The 25,173-nt window shown below is 43.0% G+C and overlaps 1 protein-coding gene and 1 long non-coding RNA gene across 6 annotated transcripts in view; one reads left to right on the top strand and one right to left on the bottom strand.

Moving 5' to 3' along the window:
- Positions 1-1,228: 1,228 nt before the first annotated feature.
- LOC111763028 (uncharacterized) lies at positions 1,229-18,171 on the bottom strand. Of its 2 annotated transcripts, none has more exons than XR_011646064.1 (2): positions 16,273-18,146; positions 1,229-1,728 (listed from the first exon to the last, which is right to left on the bottom strand). It is a non-coding gene; the product is annotated as an uncharacterized lncRNA (long non-coding RNA). The 2 variants fall into 2 exon arrangements; XR_002795993.2 differs by lacking the exon at positions 1,229-1,728 and adding an exon at positions 2,309-15,663 and having other exon boundaries at positions 16,273-18,171.
- Positions 18,172-18,672: 501 nt separating this feature from the next.
- The window catches only part of TMEM131 (transmembrane protein 131), a 245,049-nt gene continuing 238,548 nt past the window's right edge, over positions 18,673-25,173 (top strand). Inside the window, exon 1 of one of the 4 annotated variants that reach the window (XM_071208711.1) lies at positions 18,673-18,885. In XM_071208711.1, the coding sequence (XP_071064812.1) occupies positions 18,717-18,885 (169 nt within the window). In that variant the 5' untranslated portion in view covers positions 18,673-18,716. The remainder of the gene's footprint in view (positions 18,886-25,173) is intronic. The other 3 variants (XM_058278126.2, XM_071208710.1, XM_058278125.2) reach the window with 3 other exon arrangements.

Below are 25,173 nucleotides of genomic sequence, written 5' to 3'. Positions count from 1 at the left end.
GTGGGGAGAAATAAATAAAAATTTAAATAAAATAAATAAAAAAGTATATACTCATGTGGCAACATGGAGTCTGAGGAAAGGCCAGGCCCGGGGCCGCAGGAGGGTGGGCTTAGGGCCACTCTGGGGACCACGGAGGAGTCCTAGAGGGCCCCCTGTGAGAGCGGCTGTTTGCGTGACTTGGGGCTCACCCTCCAGGTCCACGTCTCTTAGTGAAAACTTCCACGAGGGAGACTCCGATGGGGTCAGCCTGGGCCAGGGATCGGCCGTGGACCCCATTCACTTCGGCGGGGAAGACCAGCTCACGGAGAGCAAGCCTGCGCGCCGAGTCCAGCCCTGGGCTCGCAGAGGGTGGGCCGGTCGTGCGCCCGGGAGACCCCAGGCTGCCCTCAGCCGCCCTTCCCTTAGGGTGGGGTGGCGGTGGTTGGCGCTCAGAATGGGCCAATGCGGGGGAAGACGGGGCGAGGGGCGAGCGTGCCTAGCAGCCCTCGAGCCACGCCCCAGGCCCACTTCTGGCCCAGCTCGTGCTCCCCACATTCCCCCACACGCAGAGCCCGCGGTGTGGCTGTGCGCTGTGTTAGTGACCGCAGGAGACTCCGAGAAGAGGAGTTTGACGCAGGGGTGGACTCGCGCCTTCTTGGACAGACTCTGCAAAGCAACGACCGGGGATCTCCTGAGCAGGGGCTGACGGCGCGGCTGTCACCTGCTGGTCCCTGGCCGAGGCTGATCGGGGTCGGACGCTGGCAGGTGTGGGGACCGGGTTCCAGGCTCGACGACCTGGGGCCCTCTCCGGCCCGCCGGCTGGCGGCATGGAGGGACCCCGCTGGTGGCCGGCAGGAGGGAGGCTGGACCTGTGCAGAAGCAGCTGCGGGACTTTTTTTTCCCCCCTAACTCTTTAAAAACTTTTATTATGAAAAATTTCAAGCATACCTAAAAGTAGAGAGAATCCCAACGCACCAATCACCCAGCTTTAACAGTCATCAAATCATGGCTAATTGTGTTTCATCATAACCCACCCAACTGCTTCCTCTTGCCCTGTGGATTATCTGGAAACAAATCCAATGTATCATTTCATTCATAAATGTTTCAGAATGTATTTCTGAAAGATGCAGTCTCTTTTTTTGTTTGTTTGTTTGTTTTTTGATGCAGTCTCTTTAAAAATGGTGATAATCATTATGGCACCTAAAATAATTAGCAATTCCTCAGTAAATATCCAGACAGCATTCAACTATTCTGTTACTGCTTTTTAATGCAAAAATTCTAAAAATTAAAACTTGAATTCTCCCCAACAGCTTTTAAAAACATTTATATTGTCTTGATGACTAAATTCACAATAAAAATATATTAAGCCAACGCACAGAGAAAAAAGTGTACACAGCAAAAGCTGCTCTTTTCATCTTGATAATTTGTTAGAAACTAAAACCAGTTTTCATCATCTTTTCTCAGACTGCTGTTAACTTATTTCCCCAGGAAAGGAAGGCTGCTGTGGTCATTTGGGCTACTCCCAAGTATTCCAGCTGTCTCTCCTTTCAGCCTGTGGGAGGGCTGCTCTTCCCTGTTCCCATAAGTTAGGGGTGGTTATAAAACTTGTTCTGACCATGAAGTAGTGAGTAGAAGTGACAAAACACCAGTTCCCTTCAGAAAATGTAATTGCTGTTGTGAGACGCTCCCAGCGCCGAGCCTTCTTCTCCCTCTGCCGTAGTCAGCCAGGTTGCTCCATCAGCGAAGATCCTTCATGAACGTGTAGGGGGAGAGAGAAACACATCTGTTGCCTTAAGCTATGCAGTTGAGAGTTTCGGGGGCATTTTGTTATCACAGCATAACCTGACCTACTCTGACTCATATAAAATACTTAAGCTTCAGTTGGTGATTTCAGGGAAATTCAACTTATGATTAACTACCTTTTAGGAAAGCTCTCTTGAAGAATCATTGAATTTACCCCTTTTGATATTACTGAATTGATCTGCGGTATCATTTAGGTAGAGCAGTAGAGTTAAAATTAAAGTTCTTTCCCCATGGGGGATGATAGACTGTGGCTAACAGTATATGAGAATGTTCTCTCATGAACTATCACAACTCTACAATACTAACACATGGTATTAATAATAGGATGGCTCGGGGGGAAAATATACCAAATATAAGCTACAGGCTATAGACAGCAGTAATTTTATGATGATGTTCTTTCATCATTTGTAACAAATGTATTACAACAATGTAAGGAAGTGGTGGTAGGGTGATGTATGAGACTCCTGTATAGTATGTAAACTCTAACAACTTCTCAAATAAAAAAGAAATTAAAAGAACATATATATAATTAAAGTTCTTTAATTTTAATCTTTTGGCATCGTTATGAGATTAATACAGTAATTACAAGAGCACACTGCTAAATAAAATGCTGTAGATTTGTAAAACACTAAAACAAATGGATCTGAAGATGAAACCCTGGCCTGGGAGTCAGGTTTCTGCCGTGCCGTTATCTTGGACAGGCTCCTTCATCTCTGGGCCTCGGTTTCCTCTTCCATATGAATGATCATTATTACAACAGTGCCATTATTAAGCAATTGCCGTGTGCCAGGAAGTCCCACGAAACTCAATTATTCTTTCTTTAAAACTAGCCTTCACTTGGTATTTTTACATGAAACTGTGGAAACGGAGATTCACGGGAACTGAGTGACCTGCCAAGCAACAGCTGGAAGTGCGGGGTCATCCCAGAGCAGCCGCAACGACGTATTTGAGGTTCATCTATGGTTCTACAATCCTGTGGAACCGTTGCTGTGAGGTTACTCACATTAAGTAATAGCACCTTGTCAAGAAAGAAAAGAATATTTTCTCCAACAAAAAAGAAAAGCTCTTCCATTTGCAATCCTATTTTCCAGAATGCGACAGAATGTGTATTTTATGGAGGTCAAGGACTCAACTGTCAAAGTGATTCCAAGCATCCAACCTTTTTGACAGAATACACATGCGAACTATAACGCAGACTAAATCAGTGGGAAAAGTTATTTCCCTTGTGACTTTGCACAACTCATTTCTGTATTGATGTCTTTCTTTTAAGAATAATTCAAAGGCATCTAAAGTCATGATCATAAATCCTACCAGCTGAATTGTTAGTTTTAAAAAATAAAATACACTTTCATTCCTTTCCCATTATTAACGTGAATAGGAGGATCAGTGTCTCATGGTTAATGTCTAAACGACATTGAGAAAGAGTAGAATCCACTTAATAATGGAAGACACTACACAGGTCCATGTGTGCCGTGGCTGTGATAGGAAGACTCAGGCAACCACTGCAGGATCTGTGACAAATGGCCAATTCTTCAGGGAGTCGCGCTACACCTGATAGAGTGCAGTGTGTCTCATCTCGCTCAATTGCTGCCATTATTTTATTGTCTTTCATGAATGGGTTTTTCTTTTTTTTTTTACATTTCAAAAACAAACCTTATTCTTAGAGCAGTTTTAGGCTTACAGAAAGTACAGAGTTCCCATATTACTCCCCACCCCCAACACACACACACACTCTCTCTCTCACACACACACACACACACACACACGGCTTCCCCTATTATTAACATCTTGCTTTAGTGCGGTACATTTGTTACAGTTGATGAGCCAATATTGATCCATTATTATGAACTCAAGTCTGCAGTTGACATTAGCGCTCACTCTTTGGGTTGTACAGGTCTATGGGTTTTGACATGTCCATAATGTCGTGCATCTACCATTACAGTATTATACAGAGTAGTTTCGTGCCCTAAACATGCCCTGGGTGCCACCTAGCCAACCCGTCCCTCCACCACAGCCTCCCAACCCATGGCGACCACAGATTTTTGGACTCTCTCTACTTTTTGCTTTTATGCAAAGCCCTATTGTGTTGGAATCACACAGCAGGTAGACTTTTCAGAAGGACTCTTTCACTTAGCAATACGTACTGAAGTTGAGATACCTCATGTCTTATTTTACTTTATTTTACTTTATTTTATTTTTGTATTTTTTGTTTTTGATGGCTCATTTGTTTTTTTCTTGGTATAGTATTTCATTGCATGGATGTGTCACCATATGATTATCCATTCACCTATGGAAGAGCATTAACAGTCGTTAAATGCTCAATTTAACGTTTAATGTTTCAATTTTGTTTTCTATTGTTTCTGGCCCCCATCTCAGCATCTTGAATGTGTTGGTCCTCACCTTCACTGAAAATTACTTGAATTTTTACCATTACAAATGGTTAAACTGTAGTATTAGGGAAAGGTAGGGACACAAAATTCTCTCAACACCTTATTCAATACCTTTTTTCCTCCTTACTGACTTTCCAAGGCTTTTTTTTTTTTGGAGGTACTGGGGATTGAACCCAGGACCTCGTACATGGGAAGCAGGTGCTCAACCACTGAGCTACATCCACTTCCCAATGAGAGTTTGTTTGTTTGTTTGTTTAGGAGGTACTGGGGATTGAACCTGGGACTTTGCAGGAAGCAGGTGCTCAACTCCTTGAGTTACATCCACTTCTTGCCAAGGCTTTTAATGAAAATTTTTATGCAATTTTAAGTACAATTGAAGAATGATTGAAGCATGTCTCCTTAACAGTGGTATTTAGGAAAGTTCAGAGACTTAAGGCAGCTTAAAATTTTATCTCAAAGTACTTACTGAGTGCTGGAGAGGAGAAAGGGAGGGCAGGTGGGAGGAATGGGGAAGTGTTAGCAGCAGCTCATCCTGGAGAAGATTACTTTCCTTCTTTTATTTCCTGGCACCACCAAGAATGCAAGTGGACATAGAAGAACACATAGCAAATGGGCACAAGAGAGCAGACAATGTGGGGGGGGGGGGGAGAGAAAGAAATAAAATAAATTAAAAAAAAAAAGTCTCAAGATGAATAAATACTGTAAGCGAGAGAAAGTCAGAGAGGTACCAGAGTTGCTTGTGGAGAGATGAACCTAAGGCCAAGACTTTTGTTCATCTCAAACTAGGACGTTTGCCAGGAAAATATTTCTTAAGAATGTTAGAAAGATTAAGACCAGCCAGTAAAAGTGTCAGTCAGCTTGGCAGGAAAATACTGAGCCAAAACCATGGTGAGTCCCAGCATCCAAATGCAAGATGCTTTTTAGTAAGGGGTCAGTGTGTAGTGGCTAAGGCCACTGATAAGACCTTAGTTCTGTGGATTTAGGAAGTGCAAGGCACTTTTTCCTTGAGGAATACATGAATAAAGATCTAATAGGATAAAGAGAGCAGGTGTAGCTAAGTGGTTGAGCTCCTGCTTCTCGTATACAAAGTCCTGGGTTCAATCCCTGATATCTCCAAAAAAGAAAGAAAAATCGAGTAGGATGGAATCCACATAGATAGAGAGCTAAGACCACCACCTCAGAAGGTGCTGTCCTCCTGCATCACGAGCCTGCCTGAGGTTGATTGGCAATCCCCTAGGCTCCAGCAATTCACCTAGCAAATTCAACAGACATAAACCTCGGGCTTTGTGAGCTGGTGGGTTTTATTTTCCTTCTTTTTAAGAACACCACCAATGGGAAACCTACCAAGCAAAAGGGCACACAGCAGACAGTGTGAGATTACTTTGTATCCTGACAGAGTCACTAGGCTACATTTCTTCTTTTTTTTGCATATAAATATTTCTTTATGCCCTCCCCTCATGCAATGGGGGAGCAGAGCAGGGGGGAAGTTCCCCCCTCCAGCCCTCATGCAGGGAACGGGAGGTCAATGTATATTGCCAGATGCCCTGTGGCCAAGGGTGGAGGGAGTGGGGGGGCCTACAGCCCCTGTCTTCTGGCATTGGTCCCCCTTCACCAAGTCATCGTGGTGGACTGGGGGTCTGACGGCCTTTGGAGCTGAGATAAGGACAGTTCTCTCCAGGGAGGAAAAGCTGCTCTCCCCTCCCGCCCACTGGCCGCCCCCAGGTGAGCATGAGGAGCTGTCAGTGAGGGCTAGAACCTCAACCAGGAACATTTCTTCTTGCTCACTTAATTGCTTTGGGCTTTGGTTATATTTTGGATTAGATGGTAGATATAAAGAACTGGAAACAAAGAAAAATCAGCTGAAGAAATTGAAAATGTCTGGGTGAATAAAGAAATGGATAGAACCCCAAGTTGTCTTCATGTCCCATTCCTTCTACTCTTTTCATTGATTCACTCCCACTCTTGTTATATTTTGGATATTTCTGTCTTATCCACCATATTTTACACCCCCTTAAGGGGGAAAACTATGTCTTGCTGATATTTATCATTCATTCCTTCATTCATTCAGAAGTGTTATTGAGTGCTCACTATTGTAAAAGCTTGGGATACATCAGTGATCGAAACAAATGGGTGTGAAAGATATATAATCACAAGAGATTTAATGAATAAGTAAATTATATAGTATTATAGAAAGTGATCAATGTTATGGGGAAAATGAACATCAGTAAGGGGATTGGGACTTAGGGGTGGGCATGCCAAACTTCAGTTTTAACTATGATGAAAGACACATGCTTCCTGGAGAAGTTGATCACAGAACCAAAACTGAAAGGAGGTGAGAGAGTGAGCCAAAGAGAGAGCTGGGGAGGAGAGAGCATTTCAGGTAGAGAAAATAACTGGAGCAGAAGCCCTGGAGCAGAAGCAGGCATGAGGACCAAATGGCAGTCAGGGGTCACTGAGGCAGGCTGAGCTCAGAGGGGTGCACAGGGAATGAAGTGAGGGATCGTGGGAGCAGGACGCGTCGTTCCCTGTAGAACACTGCTAGAACTTTGACTTTTCTCCTGAGCTGGGAGCCAAAGCATGGTCACGAGCAAAAGAGGGACATGAGATGCCTTACATTTTTTCCTTCATTTTAAACACAAGTTATTAAAAAAACACACAAAAATAAAAAGAAAAAAGAACACACACACACAAAACAATTTCCTGAGGTATATCACTCATACATGAACATACATAAACGGTAAGTGAATAGTAAAAGTTGTGAACTTACAAAGCAAACCTGCACAACATCATACAGGGCTCCCACACATCACCCCACCGCAAACACCTTGCATTGTTATCAGACATTGCAACAGGTTATAAAAAGCATCACCAAAATGTTGCTACTAACTACAGTCCATGTCTTATATTTGGTATATTTTTTTCTCCAACCCACTCATTATTTTTTTTTTGTTCATAAACTATACAATTTATCTAAAGTGTACAATCAATGGCATATCAATGTATACCAATGGCATTTGGTGTAATCACTGAGTTGTGCATTGATCACTTCAGTCAATATTAGAGCATTTTTATTAACCCCCTCAAAAAAAAAAACCCAACAAAAACCAAACCAGCATCATACCCATATGTTAGTGCAACTAACTACAAATTCTATGATGTGATTGCACCATTTCCATTCATTTCCAGACATTTACAGACAACTTTTTACCAATCCTGTACAGAGTAAACCTCAGCTTTCCATTCTCCAACCCCATTCTTTTCTCTTATATTCCAGCTATTAACAACATGAGTTTGCTCATTATATTTAGTCCATAATAGCGAAGTCATACGTGTCCTTTTGTGCCTGGCTTGCATCGTTCAGTATAATGTCCTCCAGGTTCATCCACGTGTCAAGCTTCATGACTTAATTTCTTCTTACAGCTGAATAATATTTCATCATACATATACACCACAGTTTGTTTATCCATTCATCAGTTGATGGACATTTGGATTATTTCCATCTTTTGGCAATTGTGAATAATGTCGCTATGAATACTGGTGTACAGATGTCTGTTGGTGTCACTGCTCTCAGTTCTTCTGAGTACATACCTAGCAGTGGTATTGCCAGGTCACATGGTCGCTCTATATCTAACTTCCTTAGGAACTGCCAAACAGACTTCCACAGTGGCTGTACCAATCTACATTCCCACCAGCATTCTACGTTCCTGTGAGCAGTGAATAAGCATTCCTATATCTCCACATCCTCTCCAACACTTCTAGTTCTCCGTTTTGTAAACAAGGGCCATTCTAGTAGGCATGAAATGATATCTCAGGGAAGCGGACTTGGCCCAATGGATAGGGTGTCCGCCTACCACATGGGAGGTCCGCAGTTCAATCCCCGGGCCACCTTGACCCATGTGGAGCTGGCCCACATGCAGTGCTGATGCATGCAAGGAATGTCATGCCATGCAGTGGTGTCCCCCGCATAGGGGAACCCCACGTGCAAGGAGTGTGCCCCATAAGGAGAGCCGCCCAGCGCAAAAGAAAGTGTAGCCTCCCCAGGAATGGTGCCACACACACGGAGAGCTGACGCAGCAAGATGACACAACAAAAAGAAACACAGATTCCTGGTACCGCTGATAAGGATAGAAGCGGTCACAGAAGAACACACAGCGAATGGACACAGAGAGCAGACAACTGGGGGAGGGGGAAAGGGGAGAGAAATAAATAAATAAATCTTTTCAAAAAACAATATCTCATTGTAACTTTGATCTGCATTTCCCTGATAGCCAATGATGCTGAACATTTTTTCATGTGTTTTTTCACCATTTGTGTTTCTTCTTTAGAAAAATGTCTATTTAGGTATTTTGTGCATTATTTAATTGGGTCATTTGTCTTTATTGTTGAGTTGTAGGATCTCTTCATATTAATACATCATGGATATTAGACCCTTGTCAAATGTGTGATTTCCAAATACTTTCTCCCATTGAGTAAGGTGCATTTTTACCTCCTTCACAAAGTCCTTTGAGGTGCAGAAATGTTTAATTTTGAGGCACTCCCATTTATCTATTTTTTCTTTTGTTGCTCGGGCTTTGGGTGTAAGATTTCATAAGTTGAGACTTATTACAAAGTCTTGTAGATGTTTCCCTATATTATCTTCTAAAAGTTTTATGGTCCTGGATTTTATGTTTAGGTCTTTGATCCATTTTGAGTTGATTCTTATATAGGTAGTGAGACAGAGGTCCTCTTTCATTCTTTTGGTAAAGGATACCTAGTTTTCCCAGCACCATTTATTGAAGAAACTGTTCTGTCCCAGAGAAGAGGACTTGGTAGGCTTATAGAGAATCGGTTGACCATAGAGGTGAGGGTCTATTTCTGAACACTAAATTTGATTCTATTGATCAGTGTGTCTATCTTTATGCCAATACCATGCTGTTTTGACCAATGCAGCTTTAAAATACATGTCAAGCTCAGGAAGTGTGAGTTCTCTGACTTTGCTCTTCTTTTTTAGGACATTTTTGGCTATTTGGTACCTCTTTCCCTTCCAAATAAATATGATAATTGCCTTTTATATTTCTGTAAAGTAGGCTATTAGAATTTTGATTGTCATTGCATTGACTCTATAAATCAAATTGGGTAGATTTGACATCTCCACGATGTTTAGTCTTCCAATCCATTAACATGGAATGTCCTTCCATTTGTTAAGATCTTCTTTCATTTCTTTTAGTAGTATTTTGTAGTTTTGTGAATACAGATCCTTTATATACCTGATTAAATAAATTCCCAGATATTTGAATCTTTTTGTTGCTATTGTAAATGGAATTTTTTCCTTAATTTCTACCGCAACTTGCTCATTACTAGTGTATAGAAACACTATTGAGGGAAGTGGATTTGGCTTAACTGATAGAACGTCTGCCTACCACACGGGAGGTCCAGGGTTCAAACCCAGGGCCTTCTTGACCCATGTGGTGAGCTGGTCCATGCGCAGCACTGATGCATGCAAGGAGTGCTGTGTCATTCTGGGGTGTCCCCCACATAGGGGAGCCCTACACACAAGGAATGCACCCCATAAGGAGAGCTGCCCAGCACAAAAGAAAGTGCAGCCTGCCCAAGAATGGCGCCACACACACAGAGAGCTGACACAACAAGATGATGCAAGAAAAAGAAACACAGATTCCCGGTGCCACTGATAAGGATAGAAGCAGTCACAGAAGAACACACAGCAAATGGACACAGAGAGCAGACAACTGGTGGGGGAGGGGAGAGAAATAAATAAAAAAAATAAAATCTTAAAAAAAAAACTATTGATTTTTATATATTGATCTTGTATCCTGCCACTTTGCTGACCTCATTTATTAGCTCAAATAGCTTTGTTGTAGACATTTTGGAATTTTCTAAATATAGGATCATGCCATCTGTGAATAGTGAGAATAGTAAGAGTTTTACATGTGCTTTTCCAAATTCGATGCCTTGTATTTCTTTTTCTTGCCCATTGCTCTAGCTAGAACTTCCAGCACAATGTTGAATAACAGTGGTGACAGTGGGTATCCATGGCTTGTTCCTAATCTTAAAGGGAAAGCTTTCAACCTCAACCTCTCGCCTTTGGGTAGGAGGTGGCTGTGAGATTTTCATATATGTCCTTTATTATGTTGAGGAACTTTCCTTCTATACCTTTTTTTTTTTTTTAGAAGGCACTGGGGGTTGAACGGAGGACCTCGTACATGGGGAAGCAGGCATTCAACCATCTGAGCTAAATCCGCTCCACTATACCTACCTCTTGAAATGTTTTAATCAAGAAAGGATCCTAGATTTTGTCAAATGTCTTTTTTACATCAATCGAGATGATCACGTGTTTTTTTTCCCCTTGATTTGTTAATGATGTGTATTACGGTCATTGATTTTTATGTTGAACCACCCTTGCATAACAGGAATAAAAATCACTTGATCATGCTGTAAAATTGATTTTGTATGCTGTTGGATTTGATGTGCAAGTATTTTGTTGAGAATTTTTGCATCTATGTTCATTAGGGAGATTGGTCTGTAATTTCCTTCTCTTGTACTATCTTGTAGTATCTGGTTTTGGTATTAGCATGATGTTGGCTTCCTAAATGTGTTGGGTGATTTTCCCTCTTTTTCAATTATTTTGGGAGAGTTTAAATAGGATTGATGTTAATTCTTCTCGAAATGTTTGGTAAAATTCACCTGTGAAGCTATCTGGTTCTGGACTTTTCTTTGTTGGGAGATTTTTGATGACTAATTCAATCACTTTAAATGTGATTGGTTTGTTAAGTTCTTGTATTTCTTGTAGTGTCAGTGTAGGTTGTTTGTATATTTCTAGGAATTTGTCCACTTTATCTAGGTTGTCTAATTTGTTGGCATATTGTTTCTCATGATATCCTCTTATGATCCTTTTTATTTCTGTGGGGTCATTCATAATGTGCCCCCTTTGATTCCTGATTTTATTTGTATCTTCTCTCTTTTTTTCTTTCTTAGTCTTGCTAAGGATTTGTCAATTTTATTGATTTTCTCAAACAACCAGTTTTTGGTTTTGTTGATTTTCTCTATTTTTTTTTTCCAATTTCATTTATTTCTGCTCTAATCTTTGTTATTTCTTTCCTTCTGCTTGCTTTGGGGTTGGTTTGCTCTTCTTTTTCTAGTTTCTACATTTGTTCAGTTAGTTCTCTGATTTTAGCTCTTTCTTTTTTAAAAAAATATATGTGTTTAGGGCTATAAAGTTCCTTCAGCACTGCCTTCACTGTATTCCATAAGTTTTGATATGTTGTGTTTTCATTTTCATTTGTCTCAAGATATCTACTAATTTCTCTTGCAATTTCTTCTTTGACCCACTGATTGTTTGAGTGTGTTGTTTAGCCTCCATATATTTGCAAATTTCCCCCTTTCCCACCTATTAATGAATCCAGCTTTATGCCATTATGATCAGAGAAGGTGCTTTATATAATTTCAATCTTCTTGAATTTACTGAGTGTTGTGTTGTGGCCCAACATGTGGTCTACCCTGGGAAAAGACCCACGAGCATTTAGAAGAAATTATAACCTGCTGGTTCGGGGTGCAATATTCTGTATATATCTGTCAGGTCCAGCTTATTTATCATATTGTTCAAGTGCTCTGTTTCCTTGTTAATTTTCTGTCTAGTTGTTCTATATATTGATGGGAGTGGTTTGTTGAAATCTCCAAATATTGTTGTAGCAATGTCTATTTTTCCTCTCAGTTTTGTCAGAGTTTTCCTCATGTATTTTGGGGCACTCTGGTTAGGCGCATAGATATTGATGACTGTTATTCCTTCCTAGTGGATTGTCCCTTTTATTAGTATATAATGACCTTCTTAATCTCATCACTTTTTTGCATTTAAAGTCTGTTTTGTCTTACACCAAGAAAAATAAGTCCATTGAGATGTCTTATTTAAGGGGAACGAGTGGACAGTTTTAGGTGAGGTGGCCCTTAAGAATATTCCTGCTCTTTTGGTTATATTTGCATGAAACATCTTTTTTCCAGCCTTGCACTTTCAGCCTATTTGCATCCTTGGGTCTAGATGATCTCCTGCCACAGCATATGGATGGCTCATGTTTTTTTTTTCTATTCATTCTGTCAGCTTATGTCTTTTGATTGGGAAGTTTAATCCATTAACAGTCAATGTTACTACTGTAAAAGTGTTACTTAATTCAGCCATTTTATCCTTTGGCTTTCATATGTCATATCTTATTTTTGTCTGTCTTTTTACCTTTTTGGTTACCCTTTCTTATAGTCTTCAATTCTGATAGTCTTCAACTCTCCTCTAAGTCTCTCTCTCTCTCTCTCTCTTTTTTTTTTCTGGCTGCAGAACTCCCTTTAGTGTTTCTTGCAGACATGGGTTCTTACTTACAAACTCTCTTAGTTTCTATTCATCTGTCAATATTTTAAGTGCACCATCATATTTGAAGGACAGTTTTGCTGGATAAAGAATTCTTGGCTGGCAGATTTTCTTTCAGTACCTTTATTATATCACACCACTGCCTTCTCGCCTTTATGGTTTCTGAAGAAAGATCCACATATAGTCTTACTGGATGTCCTTTGCATATCATGTTTCGCTTTTCCCTTGCTGTTTTCAGAATCTTCTCTTTATCTTTGGCTTTTGGCATTCTATATATTATGTGTCTTGGGCTAGGTCTATTTAGATTCATTCTAATTTGAGTATGCTATCCTTCCTGGACATGTATATTCATGTCTTTCATGAAAGCTGGGGAATTTTTGGCCACTGTTTCCTCATATACTCCTTCTGTCCACTTTCTCTTCTTTTCTCCTTCTGGGACTTGCATAATGTATATGCTGGTAAGCTTCCTGTTATCGCTCCACTCCTGGAGCCCTGCTCAATTTTCTCCATTCTTTTCTCTGTCCTTCTTTCTCTTCACTTTCAGTTCTATTCTCTACATCACTGAACCTTTCTTCCATGATTTCAAATCTGCTATTGTGTGCCTCCATTGCATTTTTTTTTTAGGTACCGGGGTCAGGGGTTGAGCCTGGGACTTTGTTTTTGGGAAGCTGGTGCTCAACCATTGAGCTATTTTGGCTCTCCTGAGTTGGTCTTTACATTTGTTTGCTTGTTTTTCGTTTCTTGTTTTTTGTTTTTTTTTTAGGGGGTACCAGGAACTGAATCTGGATCCTGTCATGTGGGAAGCAGGCACTCAACCACTTAAGCAACATCCGGTTCCCTATATTGCATTTTCATCTCATTTGTTTTATATTTCATTTCCATAAGCTCTGTTATTTTTTTCTATCCAAGGTTTCTATTTTGTATAGAACACTTTGTGTTCTCCCAGTGTCTTCTCAATGTCTTTTGTTTCTTTAGCCATGTTGTTGTTCTATTCCATGCTTTAATTTAGGAGATTTGTATAATCCTCATTGATTAGCTGAGTCCTGTGTCTTGTATGGAGCTTTGATTCGTTCCTTTGCCTGAGTCATATCCTCCTCTTTTCGTATGGCTTGTAATTTTTTGCTTATGTCTAGGCATCTGATTCGAATGCTAAGTTTACTCTGATGTTCAGTTTCTCTCTTGCCTAGGGATTTACTGTTAAGTAGCTGTGTGCTATCACTGTTCTTTGACTCTTGGTTCAACCTGTTCTAGATACTTAGGATTTCCCCATTTAACTGCTCAAACCAGGACAAAAGATCCAGTAATGGGGTAAGGTAGTTTCCAAGGACTTTGGAGAGGGGGGCAGTAAAGACACCTGTTTGCCTCTTTTATTTATTTTCCTTCTTTTCATGCACTTTTCTGCTCTGCCAGCAGATGGTGTTCATTGGCAGCCCTCTCTGGTCAGACCCCAGGTGCTGGGGGGATTTGTTCAGTGTTAAGTCCTCAGGTGGGTGGGTGGTGCAGAAGCAACATCCTCAGAGCAGGCCTAGGCTCACAAACAGACTTTCCCAGAAGTTGCTCTCCTCCCTTGGCCCACCAAACCCTCCCTCCCTCTGCCTCTTCAGCAACTAGCCCGAGGCAGTAGGGAGGGTGTTTGAGGAGGCAAATTACCTTTAGCTACCTGCTGGCTCCCAGGGCAAACAATGTTGTGACCCCACCTGGCCTGGAAGTATGGGACTCCTCCATGCAGCAGATCAAGTTTCTGGCCAAAACCTGAATTTGCTGTAGGCTGTGTCCCTCCCTCTCCCCTTTCTTGGGGAAGAGGACCCCTGCAACCCCTCAGTCTGCAGTCACTACAGTCCTCAGATGGCCATTTGCCCAGTAGATGGGGAATGGGCACCCACTGCTGCTTTTGCAGCCCCACCTCTGGGATTTCTCAGTTACCTGAGACGCCTTTCCTGCACCCCTCTTCCTTCTAGGTGGTGTCTTGCTTTATGTGTCCTGAGCCTAGAGCAGCCCTCCAGATAGTCTTTGCCTGACCTCTATTTTTCCTAATCCTCCATCTTCCCTGAAGTCAAGACACCTTACATTTTAAATGGACCATTCCAGCTGCTGTGTTGAGAATGGACTCCAGAGGTACAAACTTAAGTCAAAGTATACAGCAAAGTCCACCAGGGCTTAAAAAAAAAAAAAAAAAAAATCAAAGCAGAGTTTATTTATTTACTTTTTGGTCAAGGAAATACCGGTGAAAAAATTTCGCTGAGTAATGAATGACTTGGCAAAAGTCAGGGTATTTAGTTTCCAGAAAGAGGGAAGGGGGCTCATGGTGGCTATGTTAATTGTACAGGGTTGCATTCACGTCCATCCATCCAACCTCGGATTTGGAAAGAGGGTCTCAACACATGTAATTAAATGTTGGCATGAGGTCATACTGGATCAGGGTTGGCCCTAAACCCAATGGTCGGTGTCCTCACCAGAAGGCCATGCAGAGACACGGACACACGTGAAGGAAGGCCAGTGGCTCTGGAGGGAGAGAGGACTGACACAGCCACAAGCCAAGGGCTGCTGCTTGAAACAGGCAGGGAGGCGTTTTTCCCCAGAGCCTTCAGAGGGAGACTGTCCCTGCCCATGCCTTGATTTTGGAGTTCTGGCCCCCAGAACTGTAAGAGAATCTGTTTTTGTTGTTGGAAGCCACCCAGTTTGTAGTAATTTGTATGGCAGCCCAAGGAAAGTAATGGCTCATTAAGGATTGAAAACCAGTGCTCCGGATAGGGCAGAACCCGTTGGGTAAATAAAGTCCCACTGGCCACTGTATAGGCAGGGGGCATCTGGTCGGTCCAATAAGGGCCTGGCTAACAACGAGCACTCAGAGTTCACAGTTTTTGATCGCCTTCACTTGATGAGAACCATTTGTGTAAAGTACAGCATTACATTTTGATATCTCCCAGACAAGTGCTAAGTGGACATTTTCCCGTTCATGGGTGGAAACGAGGAGACCTGTTTTGCAAAAATCCAGCAGGAGATGATGGGACTCAGCCTGGAGGAGCAGCGAAAGTGTTGAGAAGAGGTTCCCACGGGGGTAGAGATGGGGATGAGTAAAGAATGACCACTCGGTTTTTGGCCTGTGCAACCAGAGGGCTGGACTTGTTCTGGAGATGGGAAAGGCTGTGGGTGGAATAGATGTAGGGACAAGATTAGGAGTTCCAATGAGTTTAAGACAGCCATTAGACACTCAAGTGGGAACAGCAGTGGAGACTGGCATCTAGCTGGTGACATCAAGTTGGGACTTGAAGCCATACAAATGGTGTTGAAAGCCAGGAGTCCATGTGTAGACACCAAGGAGGCAAGTGAGGTGGAGTGCTGGGGACTCCACAGTATTCTCTCCCTTGTCCTGGTCTTCAATTTACACGTTTTTTATTCTAACTAAAGTGTTCCTGTAAGCTTCCACAAATACTTTGTGTAACGAGGAAGGGACCTAAATCATCCTTTGACTGTCTCACCGTGCCCAATATAGTGTTTTGAAAAAAGAAGTACCTTTTATGATCTCCCATGTGCCAGACACTATTCTATATGCTTTACAAACTATCTTGCTTAATCTCCCCAACTTAATGGGATCATTATTATAATTTTCATTTTACAGGGAAGAAAACTGAGGCCGAAGAGCTGAGTAATTTCCCCCCCAGAATCCCTCAGCTAATAAAGGCAGGGCTGAGATTTAAGTTCAAATTCTTCTGAATCCTTTACAACTCTGCCTCCCAATAGTAGTTTACTAACCTGAGTAGACAGTGAAGTGAGTAGAAGGCAAGGAGTCCCGACAGCTCGTAGCTCCTGGCGTATGTCAGTTTAAGACAAGAGTTTTCAAGCTTGAGCTTGCATCAGGATTACCTGCAGTGCCCGTGAAGGCAGAAGTGGCTGGACTTCAACCCAGACTTTCTGATTCAGCAAGGCTGGGCTGTGGCCTCATAATTTGCATTTTTAACAAGTTCTTAGGTGATGCTGATGCTGCCAGGCCATCATGCTGCTTTTCCTGATACTTCCCACGAAATAGTCTCTCCCTTCCAAATGCCCAGGTCTCGCTTCTTCCCCCAAAGAGATTCACAGCTCATTAGAGCTGCACAAGGGGCACTGGTGACAGTTCCTCTGTTGTAACTCATAGCACTCTCCTTCCTAAGGCGCATCAGTGTTATGGGAGAGGAGATTAACCGGGTAATAGTGGCTCAACTCCGATGCTTTTCCAACAGTTTTCCAAACTGTTTAGCCAGATTCCTTTTCTTTTTACTTATTGTTCTCCTAGCAGTTTCATTGTCCTTTCCTGGGCACAAACTTTCATCATCACCTTTCTGCACTCAATGTCCAACAGGCACAGGGGAAGGTTTCGCCATTGAGGAACCTAAAGTCTTACGCAACTACTGGGGACCCCTTTAAGAACAAGAACACAGGTTACAAATACACAATTAGGGGCAGAGCCTCGGAAGGAGCTTGTGCAAGGCAGGTGCCCTGAAGCATAAGCCTTATTAGCTTCATGGAAAATCCACCTCCCATCAGACATGTCTGCATTTGTCTAAGCTCCAATAATAGACACAGGCAAGTTATTTCCCATGGGGCTCCTGAGCCTTAGGCAAATCAGGGGCTGTGGTTGATCCGTGTGAGAGAACCTGAGCGTTTCTTGGTTGGAGAAGTTTGTCTGCTCTGGCCTGGCAAGGAGGCATGGCTGTTAGCTCTGCTGCACACTGGAGTCTGAGCTTTGACCCAGCCAAAGCACTCAGGTACATATCCTTGGGCTTGACTTCAGTGAGTTAAAAGCTTTCTGAAAAATCTCTTGCCTTAGGCATATACAAATACAGACAAAGCCGATTTAAGAGATAATAATTATACAGGCATCTTCCTATTTCATTACGTCAAGAACAAAACTTGATGCATCGATTTTTACAGTGATGAAGAAAAACGAAATTGCTTTTCAAAATCATGAGAGTAAGACCGTTTTCAAAAGCATGAGACTTCAGACGACTGCACAGGGTAGCACGTTGATTTCCTTCGGCAAGCCGTTCTGAATCTTATTTTTCTATGTCGTTTGCTCTAAGATGCATACGGGCAGGCTTGGCCTTAAATACAAACGGGATTCACTCAACAGATTTGCTGGACAAAGTAAAATGGCTCTGGGTTAGGACTAGGGGAAGTGAGTAAAAGAGAACGAGGCCCCTCAAGGACCCTTGCCTTCTTACAGGGGAGAAAGGCGGCGCACGCCGAGACTTCAGCCCGCGCTGTAAAGGACTCCCAGAGCGGCGGCGCGGGAGCTAAGAGGCTGGAGATGGCTTCGTGACCGACACTGAAGGAGACGGTGTTTGACCCGGGCCTGGGGGGACACAGGTAAGTAGAAACGTCTTAAGAATCATTCCACGAGCGAGAAAGTCAGCAGGGCCACCCAGCACTTCCCGAATGGCAGTCTCTCCTCAGCCCGGGGCCCCTCTGCTGTGTGCAGGCACAGGAAGGGGTTTTCCGCCGCCAAGTGGCAGGGTACCCGGGCACGATGATCCCACCGAGCGCCTCCTGGGGAGACTCGTTCCCGTCGTCACGGAGGCGCCTCCAGCAACTGAACCAGGCGCGCCCGGGAGGAGCCCCTGGACGGGCTCTCGCACAGTACCGAGGCTCGCCGGAGCCCAGGTCGCCCCGCCCACCCGCCACTGCGGCTGCGCGGCCCGGCTGCCGCGATCCCACGTGACCCCCGTCTCCGCCTTCCGAAGCGTGCGCGGCCATCTTAAGTCCTGGCGCCCGAGCCGGGGCCTGTTTCCTTTCTCCGCCTCGAGGCAGCGGTGGCGGGTCGGGGTTGTGCTGCCCGGTCCCTCCTGGCCGGCGAAGCCGTGGGTCTCTGCGAGTGGGACGGGGCGCTCGGCCCCTCGGGCAGGTTGAGGGGCGGCCGCCCAGGTATCAGGAAGGCGGGGGCGGTGCCGCCGGCCGCCCCGCCCCTCGCAGGCCGGCGCTCTGGGCCCGCGGCCCTTGCCCGCTTCCAGTATGGCCGCCGGCCGCGCCTGACCCGCGGCCCCTCCGCTTCGACGCCGTGCGGGCAATGCCCAGGCCGCGGCCGTGACTGACACGCTCGCTCGCTCGCACGTACCGACCCGGACCCGCGCCCGGAGCCCTGACCACGGCTCCCGCGCCGCCGCCGCCTCGCCGAGAAGGGCCGCGCCGGACCGAGAGCGCGGCGGCCCGGGCCGGCAGGGATGGGGAAGCGGGCGGCCGGAGCCGCCGCCGCCGCCCCCGCGTCCGCCGGCGCCGCTGTGGAGCCCGCGGCCGGCCGCGGCGGGGGCCGGGGGAGCGCCGCCGGCCTGCGGGGAGCGCTGCGCCTGGTGCTGACCCTCGTCGTGGCAGCGGCGCGGGCCGAGAAGGAAGGTGGGTGTCGCCCCGGCCGGCTCTCCAGGCCCGGCCCCGCGCTGTCACCCCTCTCGGCGAGGCCGCGGCGGGCGGGGGCCGGCGGGAAGTGGGGGGCCGCGCCCCGCCCCGAGCCGGGGACCCGCGGGTCGGAGGCCCGCACGAGCTGCCCTCGGTCTCCCGTTGCTCTGCCCTTGCCTCCTGTCACTGCCATTTAGAAACTTCCCGACCTCCCCTGCCTCTCGCCGCCGCCCCGGTGCGTCGGGGGGGCGTATTTTTAGGCGTGATCGCGGCTAATAGGCAACATTTTGGACTTGTTGTTGTTGCGATTTTAATAAAAGGTTGTAGTGAGAATAGCCAGACTGGTGGAGAGGCTGCCACAATTTTAATTTGTTCAAACATTTTTTTCGAGGTGAATCTGGATATTTCTTCAGTTTCCCTCCTCAGTATCGCTTTGCATGGACGACTGTTTAGACTATTATTAACCACAGATACCATCTGGTAAGCCATTGAAAGCCCCTTTAAATTTTAAAACATTTCTTTTAAGGTACGCATATAGTTCTGTTCCTATATCATCGACGTGAAAGACGTTAAAAAGAAATGTCAAGTTTCTAGTTTGCAAACTTTCATTTGTAATTTACAGTTAAGGGCTGTCCTTTATATAAAAAACCCTTGTTATCGTGCATGACTGCAGAACCGGTACTTTGACAGGGTCAGAAATTATTTCGTCATCCAGAAGACCAAATCTGTAATTTTGTGGGCGCTACCTGTTTCTGAACCTAGGGAAATGTGAGTGGTCGCAGTCTTCATGATGAAATCACCAAAGGTGAATTGTTTTAAACAGCTAAGCAAACCTTGTTAGTTTAGCTTCCTTTTCACATTAAACTGTCACTACTCAAAATAATTTCCTGCCCCAGTAACTTTAGGATTAAAGTCACTTGTTTTTTATGGTTAGTGAAGGCAACTGCAACTGCAAACCAAATTAGTATTAAAATGCAGGTGTGCTTTCATTTTTCATTTACTTACTTTTGGTCAAGACATTACATTCTCTTCTTTAACCTATAAACAACGATAGTCAGTTTTACATAGATGCGAGATATTCAGAGAACTGCCCTCTGTGAAAGGGATTAATTGACAGGTTAGACTATTTCCAGAATAAAATATCGCTGGCTTTAGGACTATCCAGTTCTGGGGTTGTCTCCAGATACAGAGTTAAGAGTGTTTTCGTTTGTGATTTTGGTAGAGTCTGGCATATAGTTGGTGCTCAGTGAACCTGGGATCCTAGAATAATTTAATGGGTATGTCTCCTTGTGCAGTGTTGTGCCCTTGTTCTCTTATTTTGCTTACCTTGCACTGTGGCCAGGCACACAGTAGGCGCCGTGCATTTGTTTGGGTGAATGCCTGACGTGGGCCGTTAGCATGTAGAGAAATGAAATAATGATTGAATCTAGTAAAGCATTAAGTTTGTATCATTCTGTTGATGCTTATTTTTCCACCAGACATTTTATATGCTAATTCTCTGGGTATGGCTCAGTAAACAAACCCCTAGTTTGAGAAATGTCAGCCTAAAATACACTTGCTCATTTTGTATTTGCATAGGATGTGCGTTTTGGTGCCCCTCTGTCCCGTCCGTAGGTGTGTTTAAGGGCTGGAGGAGGAGAATACTTGCTAGAATGTAAAGCATGAGATGAGGTTGAATCAGCTGTGGTCATCATGGCTGAATCAGACATCTTTTGTGGTCCCTGCTGTATCTAAACAATATGTATGTGCAAACTAGTTATTCAAGGTTTTGATGATAATCATTCTCTTATAGAACATAGGCTTCTGCCCATGATCTGGCTTTAATCAAAATTTCCACAAAGGTTATCTCCAGAAATGGCCTCTGTCTTAAAACTACTTGCTGATCAAAATCTGGTATTGGTTTTGTTTTGAGTAATAGGTGAAATGAAATTGATTTTCATGCATGACTGTGACACCCCAAGTTTGGCATCTGATGGGGCACAAAAAGGGTGCTGTTGAGTTTTTACAGCAAGTTTGGAGGTCAGGTTTCTGAGGATAGCCAAGTTCAGTTTGTTTAAATCCTGAGAATTTTTCCCATCTATTTAAGTAATGTAAGCTAGTTTAATTGTTCAGAGGTAAGGTTTATCTGTAATTTAATTTTAGTGGGCATTTTGTATGTTTGTATATTTTCCCTCCATTGCAGCAGAATTTCATTAGAAAATCTTCAAAGCAAATAAAACTTGTCACCTGAAGAAAAGCCGCAGAATTAGCTAAATTATCTAATGAAGACTTTCATGTTTGGACTAGATGTTGTTAATATTCTTGGGTCAGAAACATTAGCCATTGCTTTTAGTATCCTGTAAAGACCTTAAATTTAACATCCATCTTAACTGTTATTTGGGAGTGTGTTATTACTAGTCCAGGGGAAGGGGGCTTGGAGGAGGTTTTGACTATGTTTTGAAGTTTGTAAGGACTTTGAAACAGAGTTGCCAGAGGTAGAAGTTACTGTAATTACTACCAATAACCAGTTTATTCTGGATAGGTGTCAAGGTTTTTCCTAAGGCTGAGATCTAGATAGTGAACCTTAGATAGTGAACCTAGTGAAAATACATGTGTAAATGTGTGTGTGTGTAGTGAAAAAGTATATATTTAGTGAAAATATATGTGTATGTGAATTGAACCTATAATTTTAATAGCCTTTGAATTATAAATTGTGTGCAGCAAATGGGAGGTTTTTTTAAAAATTTTTTTTATTTTTTTATTTTATTGACTTTGTAATAATATTACATTAAAAAAAAATATATATGAGGTCCCATTGAACCCTACCACCCCCACCCCACCTCTCCCCCCCCCCAGCAACACTCCCAAATGGGAGGTTTTTTAAAGCATCATGTATCACATATTGTATTTTCATTGTGAATTGGATTTTTGGAAAGTGTGGGAACTCTTCTTTTATTATAAATGAGAAGTTACAGGTCATATATCTAGCAAATATAAATTTGGATAAATTTTCAGGAATATGTTTTAGGCAGTGGCAACTTAACTTTCAGTCTCACTTTCACTGGCAGTTACTGACAGGGTAACTTTGTTGGCTCGCATGCTTTACTTTCTTGTACATACTTTTGTTTTACACTGTATTTGTGACATAAGCACAGAAGGAGGGTACAAGAGTTTTTTCTACAAAGCACAAGGACGAAGGCCAGAAGAAAAGAGATGGAAACCTAATAATATTTGTCTTAGGGTGGTAGAATTGAGTAGGAGTGGTATTACTTTTTATTAGTGAAATTCTTGTTTTATACTGTAAAAATATTTTAAAAAGCAATTTTTTTGAGAGGCAGATAATTTAACCCTCTGTGTGGGGGAGAGTAGCTGCCCTTTCGTTTATGGCCTAGTGAGTAAAATTTATCAACAAGTGCTTGGCTGTATTTTTGTTGCTTGCTCCTGTGAACAGCTGTTGGGTGCTTCAGGAACATCGGAGGCCTGTAGTTGGATAAGTGTGTCCCTTAGTCCTGCCTGATTTCCTCCTCTCTCTGTTCCTTATGGTGGATCCTCACAGGGCGCCAGAAAGATCAGCTTTGAGGGTAGATGTGAAATCCTCTAATTTGTTCTTGCCTGGAGTAGCCGTAAGCTAATCTCTTGCGGAGAAAAGAAAATCTTTGCTGGGTGCTTGATACTGTAGAAATTCTCTTCCAACTGTGTATTATTGTGCTTTCTGATTGGCTTTGCTAAACCCGGTGGCCCTTTTTCTACAGCTGAATTTTTCCTTACTATCTGCTGCAAGCAGCATCAGGCACTGTCGATAGCAGCTTCTTGGAAGGCTCCCTTGGTTTCTGGTTGTCATCCTGCCCTAGCTGTCAGTCACCACTTTCATATGCATGTCTAGCCACCAGCCCACACTGCCTGTATCCAGAGCAGAATTTGCTCACTTGCTCTACCCACAGTTTCCCAGTTTTATTAAGGACCTGGTTATTGTCCCTGCCACATTGTGCTAACTTTCATCCTTTCCTCTTTATCCTCTATATCCAGTCGTTTACCAGTTGTCCATGCTGGCTACACCACCCACAGCCCTCGCCCTGCAGCCCCAGGTGGGAGCAGGGGAGGGGAGGCTTACACCAGGCGGTCACCTCCCAGGCCCTCCCCACTTCTTTTCAGTCCTGCTGTTTCTCCTCTCAATACATCGTCTCTGTTAACTCATTTATCATTTCGACGCTTAATCATGTACTGCCTTGTTGAGCTACTTAAGTTATTTCATGGATGTCATTCTTCACCCAGACTGGAATTTCTGAGGGGCAGCACCTCCATCCACGGATGCAGGACGTACACGGTGGGCATTCAGGGTTCAGTTTGGAATGCATGTACACAGTAGGCATTCAGGATCGGGTGGATGAGAAGGTTTTGAATTTAGGTTTGCCCTAAGTGACCTTATCCTCCCTCCTCACACCTGAGAGCTGGGTCTTGTGGAGAGCGCAGATAAGGCTCTGAACTTCGCTGTGGATGACAGTCGGAAATCTCCTCGAATAGCACAGAGGCTGGCACCGTCTTCTTCTTCCCCACAGGTTACTTTCCTGTGTAACTAAAATGAGTAATATGCACTTATCCAAACCAGCGCTTCAGTAACTTTTGGATTTTAAAATTTTAACATTCTCACAAAACTCCAATTTTTAGATATGAAATTGAGGCACAGAGAGGTAAATCATATTCTCATGGTAGCAGAGCTGGTAAATGTTGGGTGCAGGATTTTCCAGCCCAAACTGTCTAGTCCCAGAGCCAAATTGTACAATCCCACATGTACATTAACACATTGCCTTGGTGTGAGACATTTGTTACAATTGAAGAAAGCGCATTTTTATAGTTTATAATGCCCATAATTGTGTTGTACAGTTCCTTGGACTTTAAAAAAATTTCTGTTCTAGTAATATATATATAACCTAAGATTTCCCTCTTTAACCACATTCAAATATATAATTCAGTGCTGTTAGTTATGGTCACAATGTTGTGCTACCATCACCACCATCCATTATGAAAACTCTTATGGTCTCAAATGGAAACTGTACGTTTTAAACCTTATCTCCCAATTCCCTACCCCCATCCCATCCCCTTGTAATTTATATTCTAGATTCTGACTCCATGAGTTTGCTTATTCTAATTATTTCATATCAGTGAGATCATACAATGTTTGTCCTACCCAGGGTACCAGATAATTGGTTTTGGAAGCAACTAGCTCTGCTCTTGATAAGTTAAGTACGTGGTTATATTGCTCAAGTGAATTAAGCAATATTGCATTCTGTGACTACGCCTTAGTTCTGGATTGGTGTGACAAATTAGTCTAGAAGTTTGGAATATTCTTAAAAGCTGACCTTGGATTAAAGCAAACTGGGGGTAATCCAAAGGATAGTATCTGCACCTGTTTCTGACAGGGAAAATATCTTTCAGATTTCAGTTAGAGATCTAAGGGCTTCAGAAGAACTTCATTTCTGGCTTTCTTATTAAGGCCTTTTTGAATTAGATGATTAGTTTCATTGTAGTACCCCATCGGTTTTTTGTTTTTTTTTTCATTTCCATATGATTGTTTTAAAACCACAGAAGGAAGAAGATTGTAGAGAGCCACAACTCTTTGCTCGATTAATTTTGTTTTATATAGCATTTAGGCAGAGGCCTGAAAATGACCAAGGTCTGAGGGGGTCCTTGGCATGGTTTATCATGATAGAGTTTCAAACCTGCATTTTTAAACTAATGCTTTCCATCATTGTATGAGTAATAGTTGTGAAATGTGTGGTTTTTGTTTTTAATAAGGGAAATGTGCTCTGTATTTGAAACAAAAAAATACTACATACATAAAGTGTTTCCCTAGATTACTTGTCTGTAAAATGAAATGTATTTTAAGCCCTTTTTAGTTTAAAGAATTTGTGACTATTTTCTAAATCTTTTATTAATATAATGATTGCAAAAAATGGCAGTTTAACTCTGGTTCTTAAAACCTAAATTTTGTATATAGTTATAATATTACACACTTAGCTCAAAGTGTGAGCTAGTTAAAAACTGTACCAGCAGTAAAGTTTGAGAAATAGCCTAAGCCAACTTTATTGATTCAGATTAATTAGCAGTTTGCATTCATGGTATGACAGTGACTCTATTTGGATTTTTTTTTTTTGGATGATTAAATTGGAAACAGAAGGTTTTCTAGGGAATTATTTATGGTATAAAGGTATCTAAAGCTTTACTGCATTCACTGCTTTGAGATAGGGTTTAAGTTGATGGTTACAAAGCCTTTTGGTAGAACAGTGTATAAGAAGGGCAGTGTGCTTTCAA

The sequence above is a fragment of the Dasypus novemcinctus genome, chromosome 17 (genome assembly GCF_030445035.2).
Source record: "Dasypus novemcinctus isolate mDasNov1 chromosome 17, mDasNov1.1.hap2, whole genome shotgun sequence".
Taxonomy (NCBI): Eukaryota; Metazoa; Chordata; class Mammalia; order Cingulata; family Dasypodidae; genus Dasypus; species Dasypus novemcinctus.
The sequence above is the reverse complement of the archived record's forward strand: the minus strand, read 5'-3'. Positions and strand labels throughout refer to the sequence as shown.